This window comes from Erythranthe guttata, chromosome 13, assembly GCF_056151865.1.
Source record: "Erythranthe guttata isolate IM_541 chromosome 13, IM_541, whole genome shotgun sequence".
In the NCBI taxonomy this organism is placed as follows: domain Eukaryota; kingdom Viridiplantae; phylum Streptophyta; class Magnoliopsida; order Lamiales; family Phrymaceae; genus Erythranthe; species Erythranthe guttata.
In genome coordinates, this window is record NC_142545.1 from 13,126,328 (window position 1) to 13,148,276 (window position 21,949).

At 35.4% G+C, this 21,949-nt stretch overlaps 1 protein-coding gene across 3 annotated transcripts; it reads right to left on the bottom strand.

Moving 5' to 3' along the window:
• Positions 1-6,953: 6,953 nt before the first annotated feature.
• On the bottom strand, positions 6,954-20,904 carry LOC105957133 (alpha,alpha-trehalose-phosphate synthase [UDP-forming] 1). 3 transcript variants are annotated; one of them, XM_012981062.2, is made up of 19 exons: positions 20,426-20,904; positions 19,039-19,109; positions 15,454-15,850; positions 15,247-15,344; positions 14,739-15,127; positions 14,244-14,358; positions 14,037-14,138; positions 13,671-13,821; positions 13,460-13,548; positions 13,114-13,162; positions 12,783-12,883; positions 12,124-12,311; positions 10,228-10,345; positions 8,964-9,143; positions 8,765-8,887; positions 8,584-8,671; positions 8,359-8,489; positions 8,162-8,260; positions 6,954-7,546 (listed from the first exon to the last, which is right to left on the bottom strand). In XM_012981062.2, exons 3-19 carry the CDS (start codon positions 15,782-15,784, stop codon positions 7,175-7,177), a joined length of 2,724 nt encoding a protein of 907 aa, XP_012836516.2. In that variant the 5' UTR covers positions 15,785-15,850; positions 19,039-19,109; positions 20,426-20,904; the 3' UTR covers positions 6,954-7,174. The 3 variants fall into 3 exon arrangements, with proteins under 3 accessions (XP_012836516.2, XP_088668413.1, XP_012836518.2); XM_088812287.1 differs by having other exon boundaries at positions 20,299-20,839; XM_012981064.2 differs by lacking the exons at positions 19,039-19,109; positions 20,426-20,904 and adding an exon at positions 16,379-16,883.
• Positions 20,905-21,949: the final 1,045 nt, after the last annotated feature.

Below are 21,949 nucleotides of genomic sequence, written 5' to 3' on the forward strand. Positions count from 1 at the left end.
CTGATAACGTGTTGTGAATCGCCCTAATCGTATTGCTCTTCGGTTTGATGATTGTGGAATATAAAGTATGATAACAGAATAAAAGATAGAGAGAGAATGCAAAGACAAAAATCCGTAGAGAGATTAATAAGGGTGTAAATATGGGGGAGGGAGAATTCCATTATATAGGTGAAAAACCACCGGGAGTTACATGAGAAGTTACAGAAGAGGTTATTCTACCACTAACACATAATGGGAAGACATGGGGTAGGTTAGTGATTTAGTGGGGAGTTAGGTGGTTATGTTAGGAAACCCCACAACAACTATATTATTTACAACACCAACAACTAAACCTAAAAAAAACACATCCATAAGAAAAGGCCTACGATAACTATAAGAGCATCTTCGAGCACGGTTTTATCATTTTTTCATCAAATCTCATTTTTTACAATGAAAAAATGGATTTATCTTCTATCGGTAGTATGCTATTGTACCCTTCCTCTATTTTTGTGTCGAAAATAGTGTTTTTGGTCTCCTACACATTTCGTCAAATTTTAGACAATATAATAAAATAATAGTACTCTAGGTTGTCCTACTACAATTTTAGATGCATTAACTTTGCAAACCCGTCAAACTTTATTAATATGGACGCTTAAAAACTATAAATGCTCCTTTTGTTATGAAACTTAAAATTGTGGATGACCACCATTACACCACCATTACTCCCACTACCACCACCATAACTCCCACCATCATCTCCACCATTATTCATCATTAAAAGTGTTGTAACTCTTGACCTTTGAGAGGTCTTTCTTGTACTATATATACAACACAATGTAAATGTATTTTACACAACAAGAAGATGAAGAGAAATACATATTGCATTCTCTCTATTTACTCTCTTATGTTCTCTTTGTTATGTTGTCTTCTTCTTCATTTTCTAACACGTTATCAGCACGCTTGTTCTACTTAAATTTTCGTGTAAAGATGGTCCAAGGAAGATGACTCCTTAGCCATAGAAGATGAAAGGGAGTTGATTTTAAATATTTTATTCTTGTTTTTAATTGATAAAATATTAACCATCTTACTTTTGTTGTAGGTGATTTTTCGTGCAATTCACGAGTTTGTACTTCGATGTCTGTTTTGGACCTGATAATGTCCAAATTTCAGAAAATGCAAAATACGAAACTTGTAGCATTTTCTATTGGCTGTTCGGAACATTTTGAATCATCAAAATCGGATCTCGATCAAGAGAGATATGCTTAAAATACTCAGACATGCCAGATCTATCATTTGTGGTCATTTTTCAAGACTTTGAGTCCCGTTTCGGACCTGATATTGTCCGAATTTGATAAAATGTAAAACACGAAAGTTGTAGAACTTTCTGTTGGCTGTTCACAGCATCTTGAAGCGTTGAAATTGGATCTCGAATGAGAGAGATACAAGCAAATTACTCAGACATGACAGATTTGTCATTTGTGGACATTTTTCAAGTTCACAAAATATTGAAATGAGAAAATTGATAATTGATCATAATCAATTTATGGCTTGAAGCCTAGATCACATTTTGAGACTATAAGTCTCAATAGAATATGATAGACTCAAAGTTTATGCGATAATAATACTCAAACTTAAGATTTGAGTTGATATGTATTTCTCATTCATAGTACTATTATTCTATGGTTAAGTACTATGATGATCTAAATCATATATATATATATATATATATATATATATATATATATATATATATATATATATATATATATATATATATAGGCTTGAGGCCTACATCGAGTACACAAAGTCAAGTTATAAACCTCATATATGTACTCAAAAAGATTATTTGTTGGTGATTCAATAATATGAAAAATATCACGAGGTTTGAAATTATCTTGAATGTTCAACAACAAAAAAATGAGATATGGATCATTTAAGTTGAAGATCCATTTATGTGTCACGAAAACATAAACTATTTCATGTTGGTGATATATGTTTTGAAGTCACAAGCCACATATTTTATACTTAAATGTGGCTACAAGACACAAACAAAGTATTTTGTGCCATGAAAATACATATAAAAATTGGTGGCATGTGTCTTGCACAAACAAGTAAAAGTAACATAAATATAGTTACTTATGGAGATATAAGAGAATATTCTCCAATATATGTGACTTGAAATACTCCATCAAAATCCATACTTTGGATATATTTTATGCTCATGAAATAGCAACATAAGAACTAAAGTTGCTTTCATTGTAGCGAATCGAGAGAATATGAGGGCATATCGTATTTTAATACGAGTTGTGAGCTAAAATTGAAATATTATAAAGCTCGTTCAAGTTTTGTTATTCCATGAAGTGGATATAACAAATATTCAATATTTGAAGAGATGTCCTTGAGACAAATAGATATTTTGGTGCTTATTATATTTTTTCTATCATCATTTGAAGTGGAAGATAGATGAGAAATATGAAAAATATTGGTCATGTATCCATTTTATGATAAAACATTTTGATAAGTTTTATCAAGCACCAATATAAAAATAAGAAAAAATTGTGTCACATTTTGGACATGGCATATCTATCGCATGTTTTATTACATGTAGATTACAATCAATTATTTATGCGATTAAATAATCCCTAATGGGAGATAATTATATGACATACTTTGTCAATTGTGTTTATATGAGACAATTTTCCCGCCGTTAGGGGGAGATTAGAAGCCGATTTATTTACAAGGAACGGCGTGAAATTATATAATATAATATGTCTCATCTTGGTTTGTGCATCAAAGAATTAACATACATTACAAAAGAATACATTGCAACAATCTTATAAGTAAAATGCGAGATGCATTGATTGAAAAATGTGTTGCAAATGAATACTCTAGAAGGGTGAAAAGAGAATGTCCGAGGAGGACATGTTGTACATTGTGATTGCATCGAGAAGTCCCTTGAAGGGTGAATATGGTACACTAGCTAACCAATTATAATTTATGCATATAAGAGGGGGAGATATTTATGTTGGTTCGAATGATTTGCACCTCAAGAAGTGGGTGAATATCGTTTAACTAAAAGTATGCTAGCGCTAGTAGCATTGTAATCTCATCCTATTATTTATCCCATTTGATGAAAGGAATCGTCTTACAGACGATGTTGGGGGACGCCTCAACACCAATATCCATCAATATGATTTGAAAATCTTTGCCAATTACGGTGGCATAAATCAAATTTATATTTGGATGAGAAATTCATTGATGATTATACGGTAGATACCGAAATCATTTACAATCGAACCGAAGTGCCAATAAAGAGTTTGACAAATAAATCATGGTTAGCTTGCTCTCTAAATGAAATAGAGAGACATTTGAGACTAGTAGTTCTCAAGTATTTGTTGTACCAATCTATCATTTTGAAGAATTATAATATCTTTGAATTGATTTTCATGTACCAAAGTGATTTTGTTAATATTGACTTTGAAAATATAGTGGACCTATAGTCCCTTATTACTCCCTCCATATTGTGAAACTCAAAAGCGCGCGTTTAAGTCCTTATCGGACATTTAGTGAAAGAAATAATGAGCTCAAGCACATAAAGTATTATGAAAACTTTATTGGTGCAAGATATAAAATTCTCTACAAGAGAAAAATACATGGTACATGAAAAATATAGATCTCTAAAAGAGATCGTACCCACAAAGGCTATAATCCCCATAATAAATATAATTCTCCGAGGAGAATCCGGTACCGGAAAAGTGAAATAACAAGCTATGACTTGATGATGTAGAAAAATATGGGGAGTACAAAGATATTGTTGATAAATATTTGTGCAATTATTCTTTGAATAGTGAAGAGCTTGAAGCTCATAAAAGCAAATACATGTCGACATGCAATTGGCCATACAGTTAGAAAATGTAATTGGCCACGAGTATTTGAGATTTGAGATAAAATAAATTGCACATTGACTTGAAGTCAACACATATGAAGTTGTGGAGCCTTTAGTACAAAAGTGGGTAGTATTATCGCGGTACATTTGAATACCTTTTTGAAAATATTTTATTATGAGAACGATGCAATTAATTTTCGGTATTCAAATGACTTGACATACAACATGTGTATACAAATACCGCATATCTATATGGATCATCAAATAATAACAATGAAGTAAATTCTTGAAAATATAATGCTTGTAGCATATAATAAAAGGTCTCATGAGTTAGACCATTGTGATGATCCATACACAAATTAATAATTAGAGTAAAAAGCAGTTTACCCCCTAAACTATGGGCCGATTTGCACTTTACCCCCCAAACAAAAAAAATTTGCACGTTTTTACCTGAACTCGTTAATCCGTTGCACGGTGCCCCCTAAACTCAATTTTCCGGCAATTTTGACCGGAAAGTTGAAACATGTGCCTTGCACGTGACATTTGCAGGGATATATTTGTCTATTCACTTACATCTTGTATATTAAATATAAATTAATCTTTAAAAAACAAAAAAAGAAATAAAAACAAAAAAAACAAAAAAGTCTTCTTCTTCCCTTCTCCTGTTCGCCGGTCTCCGAGATCAATTCGACTCTTCCGCCACCACCACACACCGGCAAGGGTTACTCAGGCGACCACCACTCCGCCGCGGGAATGTTGGCGGCGAAACTCCCTCAGCCACCGCCCTCCGCCGCACTCACTCTCCGAAGCTCCCTCAGCCACCGCCCTCCGCCGCACTCACTCTCCGAAGCTCCCTCCTCACACTCGCCATCATAACACTCGTCTCCTTCACTTTTCTCTCCCTTAAATCCCTCCACTCCCCTTCTCTCCAGTATTCCCCCTCCACCAGCCCTACCCCCCTCACCGTACATCCTTCGCTGCCCAAGGTACTACTCCCAATCCACGATTACCTGCTTCAATTTCACTAATTTTATTTTTTTAAGTTCAATCTTGTTGGAATTCTTGTAGGCTGTTGACGACGGCGACGTGGATAATGTCGAGAAAGTGGCCGCGTCGGAAAATTATGGATACGACGACGTTTACCATTTTCCGGAGGTGTTCAGGTTGAATTACGAAAGGATGCGGAGTAGATTTAAGGTGTACGTTTACTCGGATGGGGATCCGAATACCTATTACCAGACTCCGAGGAAGCTACCGGAAAATACGCGAGCGAGGGTTACTTCTTTCAGAATCTCAGGGAGAGTAATTTCGTGACGGATGATCCGAATATATTTTTCTCTTTTTTAGTTTTTTGTTTTTTTTGTTTTTATTTCTTTTTTTGTTTTTTAAAGATTAATTTATATTTAATATACAAGATGTAAGTGAATAGACAAATATATCCCTGCAAATGTCACGTGCAAGGCACATGTTTCAACTTTCCGGTCAAAATTGCCGGAAAATTGAGTTTAGGGGGCACCGTGCAACGAATTAACGAGTTCAGGTAAAAACGTGCAAATTTTTTTTGTTTGGGGGGTAAAGTGCAAATCGGCCCATAGTTTAGGGGGTAAACTGCTTTTTACTCTTAATAATTATGATGGTATAGTCACTTTAGTGAATACCATATTAGAGAAATGAATAATCAAATGATTCGTTTATGGTATATATAAATGACTTAGTCTTGTGAGGCTCTTGAAGAGCTCACATAGGCATATTTGATGAAAGAGATTGAGATCAATTGAAGGATAAATTTTATAGATCGAACATTTGTTTTATGGAATTTATTTCCATCATTTTATGTGATAAGCCTCATTCACTGATTGTCCGATCTTTGAATATATCAAAAGAGGCTGCCGAAATATTGAAGTTTTCTAAACTCGCGAGTTAAAGAAGAAAGATGATTTTTGCAATCATCATTAACTATATGTCGGAGATCTATCATTGAATCATTGAGAAAATGACCAAACTCAATCTCATGTCGAATTCAGGGGGAGCGTGATCAATAATTCTAACATTGTACTCTTTTTCCTTCGTCCAAGTTTTTGTCCCAATGGGTTTTTCTTTGCAAGGTTTTAACGAGGCAGTGTGACGCTCATAAGCTTTAAATGGATGTGTACTCTTTTCTCCTTCGATTAGGTTTTGTCCCACTGGGTTTTCCTAACAAGGTTTTTAACGAGGCATATTCCATAGATGGTGGACATCCAAGGGGGAGTGTTATGAAACTTAAAATTGTGGATGACCACCATTACACCACCATTACTCCCACTACCACCACCATAACTCCCACCATCATCTCCACCATTATTCATCATTAAAAGTGTTGTAACTCTTGACCTTTGAGAGGTCTTTCTTGTACTATATATACAACACAATGTAAATGTATTTTACACAACAAGAAGATGAAGAGAAATACATATTGCATTCTCTCTATTTACTCTCTTATGTTCTCTTTGTTATGTTGTCTTCTTCTTCATTTTCTAACACCTTTAACTTTTTTTTTGTTTTTAAATGCTCCTTTAACTTGTTCTATAAATTCGTCCACTCACGTGACTCAACTCCCGGCGAGTTAGATGTCAAATTTATGTAAAACACGTCAAGTTTATTTGTCGTCTCATCAAATTAAAAATTTATGCAAAATATGATTAAAAAAATACCATATTTGCAAAGTTATTGCATATAAAATTGAAAAAAAAATGACATGTTAGAGGATAAAATCCCTAAATAGACCAAATTCCTAATTCTTCATATAAAACCCAAATGTCACAAGTTCCACCACTACAGACAAAAACTATGTGTGAACTCTGAAATGATTAACCTCTTTTTCTTTGAGCTAAGTGATGATGGATTATATATCCCAGTCCATTTATCATGTCAGAATATTTCTAACATTTGCCAGTTAATCTTCATTCACTAGTTATAATTTGAGATGAACATAAAAATGAATCTATATATATATATATATATATATATATATATATATATATATATATATATATATATATATATATAGAGAGAGAGAGAGAGAGAGAGAGAGAGAGAGAGAGAGAGAGAGTGAAGAATGTTGACTTCCTATATATGCATATTATGAAGCCAAGGTTAGATAGAGATCAGGTTTTCTGGCAGTTATTAGCAACTAAACCTAAAACATTACAAAGGGCTTTTAGACTCTGCTCCCAGAGAGCTAGGCTAGGTTATATGCTAGGCTAGGCTAGGCTAGGGTAGGGGTGATTTGATAGAAGAATTTGATCAATTATTATCTGAAGCATGGCAAACTCAGTATGAAGAGTTGGAGGGTGATGCTCCAGCTGCTGCAATCTCCTTGATAAAGCTAACCACATCTTCCGAAGAGTTGATCAGATATCGAGCATGTGTACGTGTTCTTGCAACTGCACAAGAGAAATAGTTCTCCGACTTGAGATCGACTACGTTCCAAGCAGTTTCCTCCTGTGTTGACCGCCTGCCGCTCCCTGAGCTGCTGCCGCCGCTCGATCTCCTTGAGCTGTTGCTTCTCCCGACAGTTTGAAGCTTTGGAGTTGGCCTTTTTTCACTCCCATGTCTGCTTGTTGAGTCTGATGATTTTGATCTTGATCCACCCATTGAATCTGGAGGAAGCTCGGGTTCGAAAAATGTGTAGATGTCTTCATCCTGAAATGAAATTAAGCAAACTCAGAATATTCAAGATATAGGATTTCATATTTTAGAGAAATTGAAGTAAATAATAAAGGACATTGAGTTTTAGTTCTGAGTTCTAACTTTACTTGATTCTACTCTTTTCAAGAAACAAGACTTCCAAGTAATTCTTTTTATAACTGCGAGTTATCGGTACGAGAGAGGTTATGTAATGATTTATAACTCATAGAGATTAGAGATCTCCCGAAGGTGTCATTGAATTATATTTCAGTGGTGCTCGACAGCTGCGGATAGGCCGATGAAAAAAATAATTTCACTATCATGCATAGTATCTAGGTTCGACACGAATGCAAATAGAGATAGAAAGCTCTTGAGAAAAGATGAATTAAATCTAGTATCTATATTCTACACGTACGCAGATAAACCGCTATTAAACCTGATTTAGTTACCTAGAATTACTTTAGTTACATAGTTGAGATGGAAAAAAAATAGTCTGATGGGATTTTCATCCAGTTTCTGACACTACAGCTAGTCACTTTCAACAAAACAACGACCGTAAAACAAAAATAAAAAATACACGAGTTACTCAACTTTTTAACTTTTTATTAAGAGAAAGAATATAGAATATACCCTTTCCAAGAAATGCCCTATGCATAAGACATAATCTATCGGTGAGCTCATGTCTTTACTATGAACAATCTCACCAATTATACGATCAATAGCCGCTCCCTGTGAAGCAAAATGGCCAGAAAAAAAGAAATCAATTGTTATTAAAATTAAAAACAAAAAAGTACATATATGCACTTACTAGGTATAGTAATAGATACCTTTGTAACCCCAACTGCTCGCACCTCAACCGAGCGGCTTCCTTGGACAACATCAACGGATGAATTAGATATCGGGCCAGTCCAAAGATGCTGCAGCATGTCCATAGCTTGCAATCTTCCAAATTCAACATCTGAAGAAAGAATGTAAAAATTAGGGTGGGGGGGAACATTCTAGAAAAAAGGAACGAATCGAAGAACCTCAACGACATAATTGAACTCCTTCACCTGAATATTTGTAGTTCCACACAAGTGAAGTGTGCCTTTCCTCGAAATGCGATCTTGGGGTTCTTTCAGTGAAGTACTCAAAAACATGCTGAAATAGTTGCCAAAAGCAGCAAGTTCTTTTTTATTTTTACAATATTCGGATAAAAAGATGTTTTGATGATATAAATACCATTACACGTACCTTTACACTATCGACCCAATCCATATTTAAGTTCTCAGGCATTGTGGTCATCCAATTTCCTTTCGTGGATCGTAGAAACATACCATGCTCGGCTGCCAACCATAAGTCGTGCTCCCAGAAGTTCTGCACAACCATAATTGGATAAGATACAGAGCAGCGACTCAAACAAGGAAAGACCGGAGAATAATAGACGACGCACATCATCCAGAACATTTCTGTCACTTCCACTGAGGATCAGCACTGTTGTTTTTGGATCACTACAAAGCATTGTCAGAGGTTGTTTTAACTCGGGATGTAATTTAAGCTCCATCTCTTTTATTTGATCTCTCCCTCTTCTTTCAGGAATATCATATGGTTCAGTCAATGCAGCATTAAAACCCTGCACGATAGTCGATAAACAGGTTAAAAGTATTTTATTTATATAGTGCTAGAATTAATACCTTACTGCCACCTTTTCTCAAAAAAAAAAAGAAAAGAAAAAAAATAAAGATCGACGCGGTTTTTTCCGCTACTGATACTTTCTTTTATTAGGAATCAGATTTACAGTTTCAGAATAGATGATTTTATTACTTAAGAGACAAAATTATGATATGCTCATCTCAGCATGAAACTTCATTCATAGGAGAGATCACTAAATATATTTCAAATGTATACAATTGCTTCAGCTAATGATAATCTCTACTTGTTTCCGAAATCCAACCCTCCAAACCAATCCTTTAAAAATTATTATCTATGACAGGTGTGGATATAGAAAACAGCAACCATGTTCGGAAAATAGCATAATATCATCTCTAATAAAATAATCATCAGTAATTAATGCTTGTTCTACCACTATAAGAACAGCAAAAAGGTATTGAAGATAATGATATATGGTCGGAGTAGGTTCCTAAAGTTTTCGAACCCCACATTTTTTTTTTTGGTTATCTTTTCATGTGAGACTTTATTCAATGAAAATTTCACTGGTTTTATTCATCGTAGGCACTAATATGGCAAGTTTCATGGACATAAACCAGTTCAAAAATTCTGAATCAAAGACTGCAACTACTTAATTGCAATTTACTTTCACTACGAAACTACGAAATGCAGCACTTCACATTAGATCGCCGACCAACATTTTTTCATTCAAATCATTTGACACTTTGTAGTTAATTAACCTTAGTGGGTGGTCGATCACGTAAATCTCAAGGTTAATTATTAAAGGTGTACCACTTCAAAAGCTGGTTATTCACAGGAGATATATTCCCAAATGTTAGATATTGTCCGCAAGTAAATATTTCCCACAATAGGCTAGCTACAAAGCAGAAGAATATCGATTTGAAAAAGTGTTCTTAATGCTTGTAGTACCGCATTAAATAACAGAAACTACAGCATTAGCATCAAGACATATAAGTGAAGTACATGAGCATACTTTAATCTGATGCTTAGTCTGAAATTTAAGACTCAGTAAGTGAAATCGAGCGTACCAGTATCAGTAACCGATTGTCCGACTCCAAGTAACGCCTGATTGCATCACCGGCAAGAAGTTGAGGTGGAACTATTCTTATTCTCTGCTGAGCTTCAATAACAGTATCGTTCAGTTCACTGCAAGCATCAACCAAGGAATGCTTAAGTTTCAGGTAAACCATAGTATAAACAATTTTGGTAATAACAGCTAAAATCTTAGTTCTGGGAATAAATAGAGTAAGATCTGGCCTTCATTACTGTATTAAAAACGAAAACGCCACGACAAATAAGTTAAAGCAATCTGGGACAGCTGGCAACTGTTATCCCATTATACGTCACCGTTCGAGAGGTTTGCGACCAGCAATAATGAAATTTTGGCACTATTTCCACGAATGTTTTATTTAAATAAGTATCAGATTGATGATGTCAGATTTTGCATTTTAAACAAACCAATATGAATGAATGGAAACAAGTACGTTATAGTCTAAAACTTTTTAAACTGTACTGCAATACCATAAAAACCTACAATTCACTCAAACAGCCTACCGGGCATGTAATGCTAATTGCTAACGTGGCCAAGATTCTCCGATTCCAATTAGTAAAAAAGATTCATCCAAATAAATAGCCAGCGACGTGAAATAGTCTATATTTGTGAACTAAAATTTGGCTTCATTATTACGACTTATGAGGTTCTAAGTTATACCTGCATATATTAATTATCCGTCTCGGAATATCAAAACATTTAGTGAAGTGATCTGTCAATATGGTTACATTGATATTATAGCTAGCCAAAAAAAAAGACATAGATTCAAGCTCCATAACCAACCAATACCATTTACATGCTAAGCATCATACCGAACTCCTCTTGCAAGTAAGGGGACATTACTCAAACATCTCAATACATATCTTCCAATACTCATTATTAAACGTGTTGTTTGACAACTAGTTCAAAGAATATTTTATTCGTCATAGATTAGCCAGAATGGAGAACGTGCATATTTTCCATAATCTCATTTATATACTTCTATTTAAAAGTAGTCAAAGAACACAAGAGTACTTACCAAAGCAACTATGAAAAAAACAAAGTCATCTTTGTAAAGAACAAACCAACTGTCAAATGATTGCAAATCACTAAGATCGACACTTGAACACAAATTAACTCCAACTAAAAATATTTAGCTGGAAATAACTTCGCATAGAATTTGTCTCCACTACGTAAGTGAACTGATATCCATGAAAAATACTTCACATGGTTCTTTGCACACTATACATAGAATTTTTTATATATTCGTGGTATTCGACTGCTTATCATCTAGTTGCACAAAAACTCCCATGTACATTTACTTACATCTGAATGTGTTTATATATTCTCTTTCACTATATACTCGTTATTAATCCCTTTCAACAGTTTAGTATTTTCCCTACTAGACTTTAGGTGCAACTAGTTCTCCAAATCAAAAACATTACCAAGTCCACCGCTATTCGGTTTTCGTAACTTAGAACATTTGAAAAGGAGAACGATTTATTTCCTATGTTCATTAATTACCATAAACTACATTAACTTAGATGATATAGCTTTGATAGGACATTCTCAAAGAGGATAGCGGTGAAAGCAAGATACAATAAATATATAATGACTATCATAATTATTAAGATAACCTATTAGACAAGTACTCCTAATTAATAGTAAACTAAGCCTACTAATGTTCAATTATCACATCTTATGCTACAGATTAACCGTATTAAACAGTATATTGGTTTTAGTTCATTAATATGTATATATATGTAAATATAAATATTAAGCTTACTAAATCTCAAATTAAATAAGATCTCTGTACAATTCCTTGAGTTCCTTCTATGTACATCATTCCCACCATTTATCAGGAATATTCAAATACGTGTTATTATTTACACACCTTACGTAGACTTCAGCCCACTTTTGAGCAGTATGAGTTGTTACATGCTGAAAGTTATGATGGTGGCGTTTCTCTCTTTCTTCAGCAGGCATATTCAGAGCTTGGCCTATTGCAGCAGCAACTTCAGTTATGTTCCAAGGATTTATGAGAATCGCTCCAGCCCCAAGAGACTGTGCTGCTCCAGCAAACTACAAGTATGCAAAAGCATTCACTAATTGTACAGGAGAAACCAAAGCATAATCGTAATCAAACAATCAAAAGAGCAAATGCAGATTGAAAAATTTAACATAGTTCGACAAATAACAAATTTACGGTAATCATTGGAAACATTAGGTGGTATCGACTATCGCCAAGGGTTTAGAAGAAACTTATAAACCCACCAGCTAATGAATACAACACTTAGCAACTGCGGAAAGAACCAATTAAAAGACATGTCATGTGCAGATTCAGAGCTTGTGCATTTCAAAATTCAAAATACATCTGTAGTTGTTTCCTTCAATCAGCTGAACCTTTTGTAGAATTAAAAAGAATAATGTGTCTGTTTCCGACAAATAAAGTTGATTGCAAGTTACATGCATGGGTAGTCTTTTTTTTTTTTTTTGATTCATACATGCATGGGTAGTCTAAGTGTCAGATAAATTGCAGAGTAAGTAAATTACTTCACTGAGGATGAGAACCCCTTTCTTGGAATCTTGACATGCTACAAACTCATAGCTGACAAGATTCATTCCGTCCCGCAAGGAAGTGACAAGTGCTACATCTGATAAATAAGTCAAGCAGCAAAAATATAACCAAATTACTTCAGTTAATTTTTGGGGTAAGAGAAATGGCTAATATTGTACTGCATTTCAGTATTTAGTGATTGAGATGGCTTCTACAGTTAATGTACAATGAACATGTAATGTTGGGGGTTTGGTAGTCATAAATAAAAGCATAAACTGAATTTAATCTATCAGACTTGAATAAGATTTAAGCAAGAGCTATTATTACCAGTGATAGCATAAATTGCACACAAGGCAGCAAAGTCGAGAGAACGGTCCTGCAAAAAAAACATATTGCTTCAAAAAATTTTAAAAACTCATGTGAATAATATTGATAATCATGAGTCATAAGAAAATTAAAATAAAACTAAGAATGATAATCACTCTGCAACTAAAATGTCTTCATGCTGTATGTGATTATTTTCAGGAGTTCTACTCTCTGCTATAGGTCAAAGTATATTTCTCTTATGATGAATAAAAATAGATATAATGTGAGCAAAAATTTTGGAAGACTCTGCAGATGCATATTTAAGCAGCAAAAACAATATAACTGACGTCCCGAGTAAAATGCTAACCAGATGATGAATTGGAACTGCGGTCAACGTTCCGAATCTTCCATTGACCCGCCCCACAATTTCATGAACCTGACTTGCAAGTTTTTGATCTGTGAAGATTAATGAATCGAAACTAAATCAAATGACATTTTGGAATGGGAAAGACACATAAATAACAGTATAAGCTTAAAGGTAAAAAAAGAAAGGAAAAGGAAATTTTGCATGAGCGTACATTCAGCAACTTCTGTCCTTGTAGGTACAGCAATTTGCAGCAAAACCACCTTATCACGCCATTCCGGACTATCCTCTAGAAATTTTTCAAATGCTAGTATCTTTTGAGGAATTCCTTTGATCATATCAAGGCGATCCACACCAAGCATTACCTGAAAGAAATTTAGTTTTAATACAAAGACCAGATGAATGTTAAGAACTAGTAAGGAAAGGCGAAACAAATTAAACTGGAAACGAAGTTAAATCAAACTCAGTTCAAGATAGTCATGTAAGACTTTCACAATAACACTTCACATATCCTTAAAATTCATTAGCGTATAAAGTCAAGGGGCTGGAAATCTAATCATACTAGAAGTCATGAACATACCACCCTTCCAGCAAATCGTTCTTTTAATTCTCTAATGTGTTCCTGGACCTTAGGAACTTCAAGAGCACGAGTAAACCTTTCTGAATCGATTCCTATTGGGAACTGTATTCAGCAAATAAAGGAGAAAAATACGAGGTCGTGATTTATGAGGAAATTATTATAAAAAAAAAACAGGCGAATATTCCACATAACTTCATGTGAACTTACTGCAGCCACACGAGTTAGTCTCCCTTGATCCTCTACACCATCAGGAGTACCTTCTAGTCCGAGAATACGAGCGCAAGCACTTACAAAATGTCTTGCATAATCATAGGTGTGGAAACTGGAAATAAATCCAACTTTTGAAGAGTTAGCGAGGTTAATATAAAGTTAAGAGAACAGATGTGCTCAAATATTAGACTTCAATAAAGAAAGCACATAACTGAAACCAACCTTCCTGGCACATAACAAAATGCTTAATAGGCAATGCTAGTTGATAAATTGGCCGCTCTTGGTTTGAATTTTTAATTTTATAAAGAAAGTAAAGAAAAACCTTGCTTTCCTTTACAAATCAGATATGCTATGTTATTGTTGAAATTCATATTTGCATTATAAACAGTCTTTGGAAGGGCTTGAAAATCACTTTCTATACTTCTTGAGTTGCTTTCTTGATCTCACTAAATTCTAGATGTGTGATCCATTATGGAGTGAGAAGCATATTACCCAACCAAATCCGCACATAAAACCGCACGCAGTAGTTCTGATCGTGATGGCAGTGTTCGGTGGATCTCGGAAGATGGGAAAGGCGTATGTAAAAACCATCCAACTTTCATCTGGCTGTTATAATCCTTCAGGCATTTTGGAAGAAACATGAGATGATAATCATGGCACCAAATAATATCACCCTCTTCATAGTGTTCGATGACCACGTCAGCGAACATTTGGTTTGCCTTTTTGTATGCAGCAAACTGCGATTGGAAACTCCTGGTAGTTGCAAGGCGGTCCTCTTGTGGAAGTCCAAGATAGTGGAAAAGAGGCCATAAAATGTTGTTGCAGTACCCGTTGTAATACTGGTGAACAGTCTCTTGATCCAGAAAAACAGGTATGCACCGCTGCAGTAAACCAAAAAAAAAATATTAAAGAGCAGTATCCAGGATCAGAGATGTTAGAGCGTTGCACTTTGTTTGAAAATTTATGGCAATAGAACTAAATTCCCAAAGACTTGTTTCACCTTCTCAGCTAGAGCCTTAGTGAGTGCCTTCTGCCCAATCTCGTCCGGTACGTTAACACCTGCCCAGCCAATCCATCGTGCCTCAAAGTCCGTCACACCTGCAAGTTGCATTTACGAGCATTAGCACAAATCGAATGCAAATAGATGAGATACAAATGAGCAACAAAGTAAATCACCAGAAAAGTGCAGTACAAACTATATGCTCACCCAAAAGAGCGCTCACTAGACCCCCTGCACTTATATCAAGTGACCACGAATCTTCACCCTTTCTCACTGCAGATACAGGAAGTCTATTAGCAACCACTAACAATCTCTGTTTGATCGGCCTGCGCTCAGGACTTTCCGGCTCTTCGCTTTCCACGTTGTGTTCTGTAGACGAAGATCCTGAAGAAGAGTCAATATCAGAAATCTCAAGCCCTCTGATGCCGTCAGTGGCATCAGAGGTTCTACCACTTCTTCTCAGCTCCCTTTCTCTCAAGAGCCGCCCCACTCGAGTGTTGGGAACTTGTGATTTGTCGTTATGGTTGTTACGAGCCATATATGCAAATGCAGGTTTACCTCCAAAAAGTTCAATACAGTTCAAGTATGCCACAAACCAGTTGCCCTGCATTTTGATTATCACAAATGGAGTAACTATAAGTAATTGCACAAAAATCTGCAAGTATCTATCAGCATAGATTTTGATGCTAAAGGACATTTTGCAACAGACATTTGACTCTTGAGGACAGACAACGAAAAAGATAAACAAAGAAATGAGATCCATAGAATTTTGTTGGGGGGAGTGGGGTCTACCATCATTTCCCCGACATTGATAACTGAGATTATAATCATCCATTTCGGTAGCCTAAGTTTGTCCAGGATAACAGATACCAAACAACTCTGATTCCACTGGATAAACAAATATCTGTACTAGTGTGCATACTTTCTTACACGCAGAAACATGCATATACATTCATTCAGAAACACATTTAGCAAAGAGAAAAAGGTGGGAAAGTGATTTTCCGTTGAAATTCTGATGTAGACTAAAACTCAAACACATTGCTTACATGAAAATAATCAAAAACAGCTGCTCAAGAAAGCATCAATAAAGAACATGGGAAAAGGGGGTAAAAAGGAAAATGCAACGCCTTACCAATTAATTCGATCACAAAATTATATCAAAGGAAAGCTACTCTTGTAGAAACGTAAAGCAAGCTCTCGCAGAACAGGGAGTTAAAACCAAGAATTGGTGGTCTAGTTAAGAATAGAGAGAGAAAGTAGTAGTGAAGTGGCGGTGGTTGGAAGATTCTCCGGGTGGCAGAGAAATAGGATAGCCAGAGAGAAACAAGGAGCGAAGACGACGAATCCTCGTGTACGCCTTACAAGGTATGTAAAGCCTAACAGCCATGCAGATGGAATCAAAGATTTTCAACTAACTACTGGAAAACGTAGTAGAAAACTTTCTCGCTGCTAAAAGAAAACGCTAGAAAAAAAACCTGGGGGCTACTTACTGCTTACGGACAAGGAGTGAGAAAACCACTGTAAGTACTGTATTCGTCTGCGTATGTGTATTTTTTTTATAATATAATAATAATTTACACATCAACGTCAGTGTCCGTGTAATTAAGCAGGTTTTTGGGTTTAATTTGTTTAATCCTAAATTGGATGTTGATGGGCGTGTGATTAGTTTAATTAATTATTATTATATTATCCAAATGGGTCTTTGTGTGGGGAAATGTACCTTTCTGTTTTTTAGGTGGGCCCAACTACGAGATTATGATTTCCGGGTTCTATGGAATATTTGAACTATTGATACCAAGTTAAATCCTGGTTAAATAATCACCCACCAAGCACACATATACACAGATTAAAATCATTGTGTAACATAGAATTTTTTGGTACGGATTTTCATGTGAATTGGTCCCGGAAATATACTTTACTTTTTATGCTATTTGCATTATCCTTTTCCTGCACAAATTACTGGAAATATAGCAAAAAAATATCTAAATTTTACTGTGGAAAAGCAGAGGAATTTTAAAACTTGTATGTGATCAAATAAGTGTTCATACACAACACGTGTTTGTCTGAACGCATTTTTTTATTAATTTAATTTTTTTTTTAAATTGACTTATTTAATATATTTTTAACTCATCCTAATCATATATGTCCCACACTGATTAATCAGTATACGAAAGCACTAAAACCAACCAATCATAAAATCTTATTCAGCTACAGAGAGCTATTGTATTGATAGCTGCACATACTAGTCACTAACTAGTTCCGTGGTCCCAAATGGATATAGACACGTGAAAAAATCCGCATCTGTCAGACCAGGTTCCTAAAGGGGATTCGTAAGGCAGAAGCTATAGCTCTACACTCTCCACAAACTATGCAACTGCATCTCTCATTTTTTTGCCCCCCTTTGGCCATGGAATTTAATAGCATTAGCATAGGATAGCTACTCCAATTAATAATACTCAAATGCTAATTGCAGCGGGCCGTTTACTGAAATTGACTTATACGCAATGGTACTGTTATTTCTCACTTTTCAAACATTCTAAAAAAGTGAAACTCTCTCGACTCAAAAATTCCAAAATCTTTAATAACACTCTTTAGAAAATATTTAATTGCTAACAAGAGTTATTTACTAAAGTACCCCCCAAATACAGACCATGACAAGAATGAAAGCACCTCAATCATACGTTGTATGCCAATTAAGATGGTGGGAAGGAGTAGCAAGTAGCAAGTAGGCCAAATGGGAAAGTTAATGGGGACAGAAAAGAAGAGCATGTACCCTTTGTTTTTTCTCTGTCAAACAAAGGCAAGTGGAGAAACGTATGGCTTTCACAACCAAGCACGAAAATCCACGAAGACCGCTTTTCTAGTAAATTGAAGCTATGTACAAAACACAAGTGTCCATTTTTCACAGAGAAGAATGATTGTTAATCTGGAACTGAAACATATCTAATTTTCATGTTTGTATTGTTCAATAAACTGAGTCCTAATACAGTTACAAATGCATGATTTTCACTAATAACCGAACAGGGCATTGTAAAACTGGGATCGGTCCTTCGAGTTTATTCTATGTTACACTTTTGTGAGTATACTATCCAATCATAGATGTGCATATATTTATAATTGTGAGTGGATCAATGACGATATATTAGACGGACTTTGTATTACACTCGATGTAGCATGTCATTGGTCAACTTAACCAAATATATATAACTAAAATATAAGAGTAACATGGTCCCCTGCTCCTATTTAACTTTTCATCTTCTAATTTCTTTATCATTTCATTTTATTTTATTTTATTTTTCTTTTTAGTTTACTTCTTCGTTCTGAATCTTCTAGTTCTCATCACCAAAACCGACACCAATTCACTGAGTCGAGCTAGCTGTGAGCCGATCCACGGCCACAGAGTCCCTCTCCTCCATATAGCTCCCCACCCTCAGCCTTAAAATAAATGTATACTGTTCCATGTATGTATTTATAAGGGATTTAAAGAATATATGTAGATCACAATTGACATCTATCAAGTAAAACCTACTGGTGTTAGCAAATAACGGCAAAAATGGAAATCAAACAGTCGAAAGCACCAAAACTAGCAACATGCGAACGAGACCAACACCAGGCTTTAATTTCTTACTCAGGAATTTCCCCGGATTTTTCCTATTACCCATACTGTAAATCAGATTTAAATCATCTTTAAGCAGAGGATAACAGGGCAATTACCTTGAGCCATAATTGTACATGACACTTATAGAAAAGGAAGCACATTAAAATAACACAGCACGAGGGTAAGGAACTTACTTGATCGGTATCCGATTTCTTCCAAGGAATCAAAAATTTAAGACCGCTGGTAGTTCCCTCCTACTTCAGTACTGCAACCATAAAAAATAACTTCCTCATTAGAATGCGAAATGAAACCAAAAGTAATCAACGTCAAAATACAAAGAACAAAGATACTTTCGCTATTGTCTGTCAGGTAAAAAACGTGATTACAAAATACTCGTATCATGAAAAACACTTAGCAAAGAGTTCTATATATATACAACATTTATATTCTAATCCAAAATTCAAAGCCTAAGACCGTGCTTTGGCTTCCCCCTAAACCGATTTCCCCAATCCCCAAAAAAAGCTTAATATTCCTGGATTATACACAGGATTTTGTGAAATGACATCCCGATCATCGTACCATTGTCATGATTTACAAGCTCGCATCAAGACTGCCTCTCGTCAAATCAAAATTCGTGATAAACTCATGTGCACTCGTGTCTTTTTTTTCTCATTCATAACCGTAATCTCTTATCGAGACTAGTCTGTTTGTTTCTACTTCAATCAACAACCTACTCGGTAATAACATCAGATAGTCGATCACCATATACAAGACATACAGAACTACAGTTTTCTGTTTTCGTCTTTACTTCTTATATTCTCCAATCTAATCAGGGATCAAATTTTGCCGACAATTCCTCATCACAATCATTGAGAATAACAACGTTCTCCACTACACTCGGGGCTTGCTTCTCAACTAAATCACAAGTTTCAAACATAATATTTTCAGATTAGTTATTTGACTCGTCCTCGTTTTTAACATTTAAGTACTATGATGCATGTTCATAATATTGATTAAGATTCAGAAGATAAACAGGCTATAATCCAATATTCATTTCCGTGACTCTTTCTGAACGAAAACTATCCGGTATATTCTTCTATCCCCTCCGAATAGTTTCCGTTCCAAACTTCAACCATTTTTTTCCCCAATTTATTTCAAAACCACTTCCGATACAGTAAAAATACATCAATTAAACATCTACGGTTTCCATATCATTAGTAGATCGTTTGCCAACAACAAAATTCGTTTCAGCATACAGTCAATTCCAGAACTCAAACTCCATAACCGATTTCCATATTCAAAGCAATAATCAACGGAAATGCTACGTAGTCAGTCAATCAATAGCATCAACCAAAAAATAATAGAAAAACAGCAACATTCGCAGGCAATTTCAAGCAGTTAATTCGATTCACAGTACAATCAATAATCTGGATCGCAAACAAATTCATACTTACAGCGGAAGATCAGAAAAACATTACAGACGTCGAATTAAATCGCCGGACTCGGTGCTCAATTTAGAGAGAGAATTAAGCACGAACGTAATTCGCTGCAGAGAAGAGGGGGCGGAGAATGAAAACTGACCTGAAAATTGAAGGAATGTTGACGTCAGTATTCGTTAAAACTTAAAAGCACCGATGCTGATTCGTCTCGGCTCCGTTACAACGGCTTTTGGCAATGGGGAGAAGACGAATGAGTTCTCGAGAAGAAAGCTTAAAGGACGGAATCTAAAGCAGAGAGCATTTAGCTTTTATATATATATGTGAAGAGAGAGAGAGAGAGAGAGAGAGAGATAGAGAGAGAAAGAGAGAGAGAAACGGTTTTTTTATGAGTATATATAGTGGTATAAACTATGGTGCTGGTGCGGTGCGTATTACGTCATGCGTATCAATACGCGTGTGCTCTCGGGATATAAAATTGTGTGTGTATATGTTGTATCTATATGTAGTGAGAGAGAGAGGGGGGAAGAGAGAGAGAGAGAGAGAATCGGTGCAGACTGTGGTGAAATTGGCATTTTGTATATATATGATGGTGGCTATTGGGTAAATGCAGTTGCAGGGGGGAGGGGGGGTGGGGTGGGGGTGGGGGGGTAGTGGCGGGAGACAGGTTGTTCTGTGCTGCCCAATCATTTGGAGGGAATTGTTTCTTCTGTTTTTTTTTATTTTCAAATTGATGAATATATTCAAACAAATTCTCATATTTTCAGTTGCAACTAACAAGCCAAATAAAATCAAAAGCCTAGGGGTTGTTTGGCTAAACTAATAAACTTTTCAAAATATCTTACAAAATATCTAAATATTTATAAGCTTTTATAAAAAGGTTGGGTGATTTAATTTGAAATTATTTTTTTTCTCAATCAAGTAAATCGGGCTCTTCTTTCTCAATCGAAATATGTAACATAACAAGCGTACTACTGAAACTCCTATTTAACTCAATATAAAGTACGCATCCTCTAATAGTGTACCGTCGTCAGATCCCACTTTATATCGTAGATTATGGGTATAAGTTTGGTGTATCTCACTATTAGTCGTTTAGATATTATATATGATATTCATGTCGTTAGCCCGTTTGTTACATCTCTTACTACAGATTATTGGAATTCATTTTTTGCAGTATCTTCATGGTCAGAGTCTCTTACTTTTGTCCACATCGTCCTTGGAATTGCTTGTATACTCTGATTCAGATTTTGGTAGCGATTCTACCGTAAAACTATTAATGATTTCCATCGAAGTAGAGAATGGTGCTATGTCATCGACGACAAAAGAAATTGTTTGGCTGCATTTGCAGATACGGGTGTTTCTCGTACTCATCCTACTCCCATGTATAGTAACAACTAGAGTTCTATATAAATTACTCATATCTTAATCTTTCATGAATCGTACTAAGCATATAGAGAGAGATTATAGAGAGAGATGAACAGTCGTCGTAGTAGCCATCACCTCAAACAAGGCGCCATTAACGTTGCCATTTCATCTACTTTGCAGATCTCCAAACTCATAATTTGTGAATTTCTTTAATAAATCGCATTATGTTGCTCGTTTCGTTTTATAGTTAATAAACTCCCAATGCTAATTAGCAACTGCAACATGAGTTTGAGGAGACGTTTAG

What these genes read in the sequence shown, in the direction of transcription:
- LOC105957133 (XM_012981062.2), bottom strand. Translation starts at nt 15,784, where the DNA reads ATGGCTCGTAACAACCATAACGACAAATCACAAGTTCCCAACACTCGA. An exon ending in TCTAGTGAGCGCTCTTTTGG is followed by an intron (nt 15,345 to 15,453) that starts GTGAGCATATAG and finishes TGCAACTTGCAG; the next exon opens with GTGTGACGGACTTTGAGGCA. An exon ending in AAGGACAGAAGTTGCTGAAT is followed by an intron (nt 13,549 to 13,670) that starts GTACGCTCATGC and finishes TAATCTTCACAG; the next exon opens with ATCAAAAACTTGCAAGTCAG.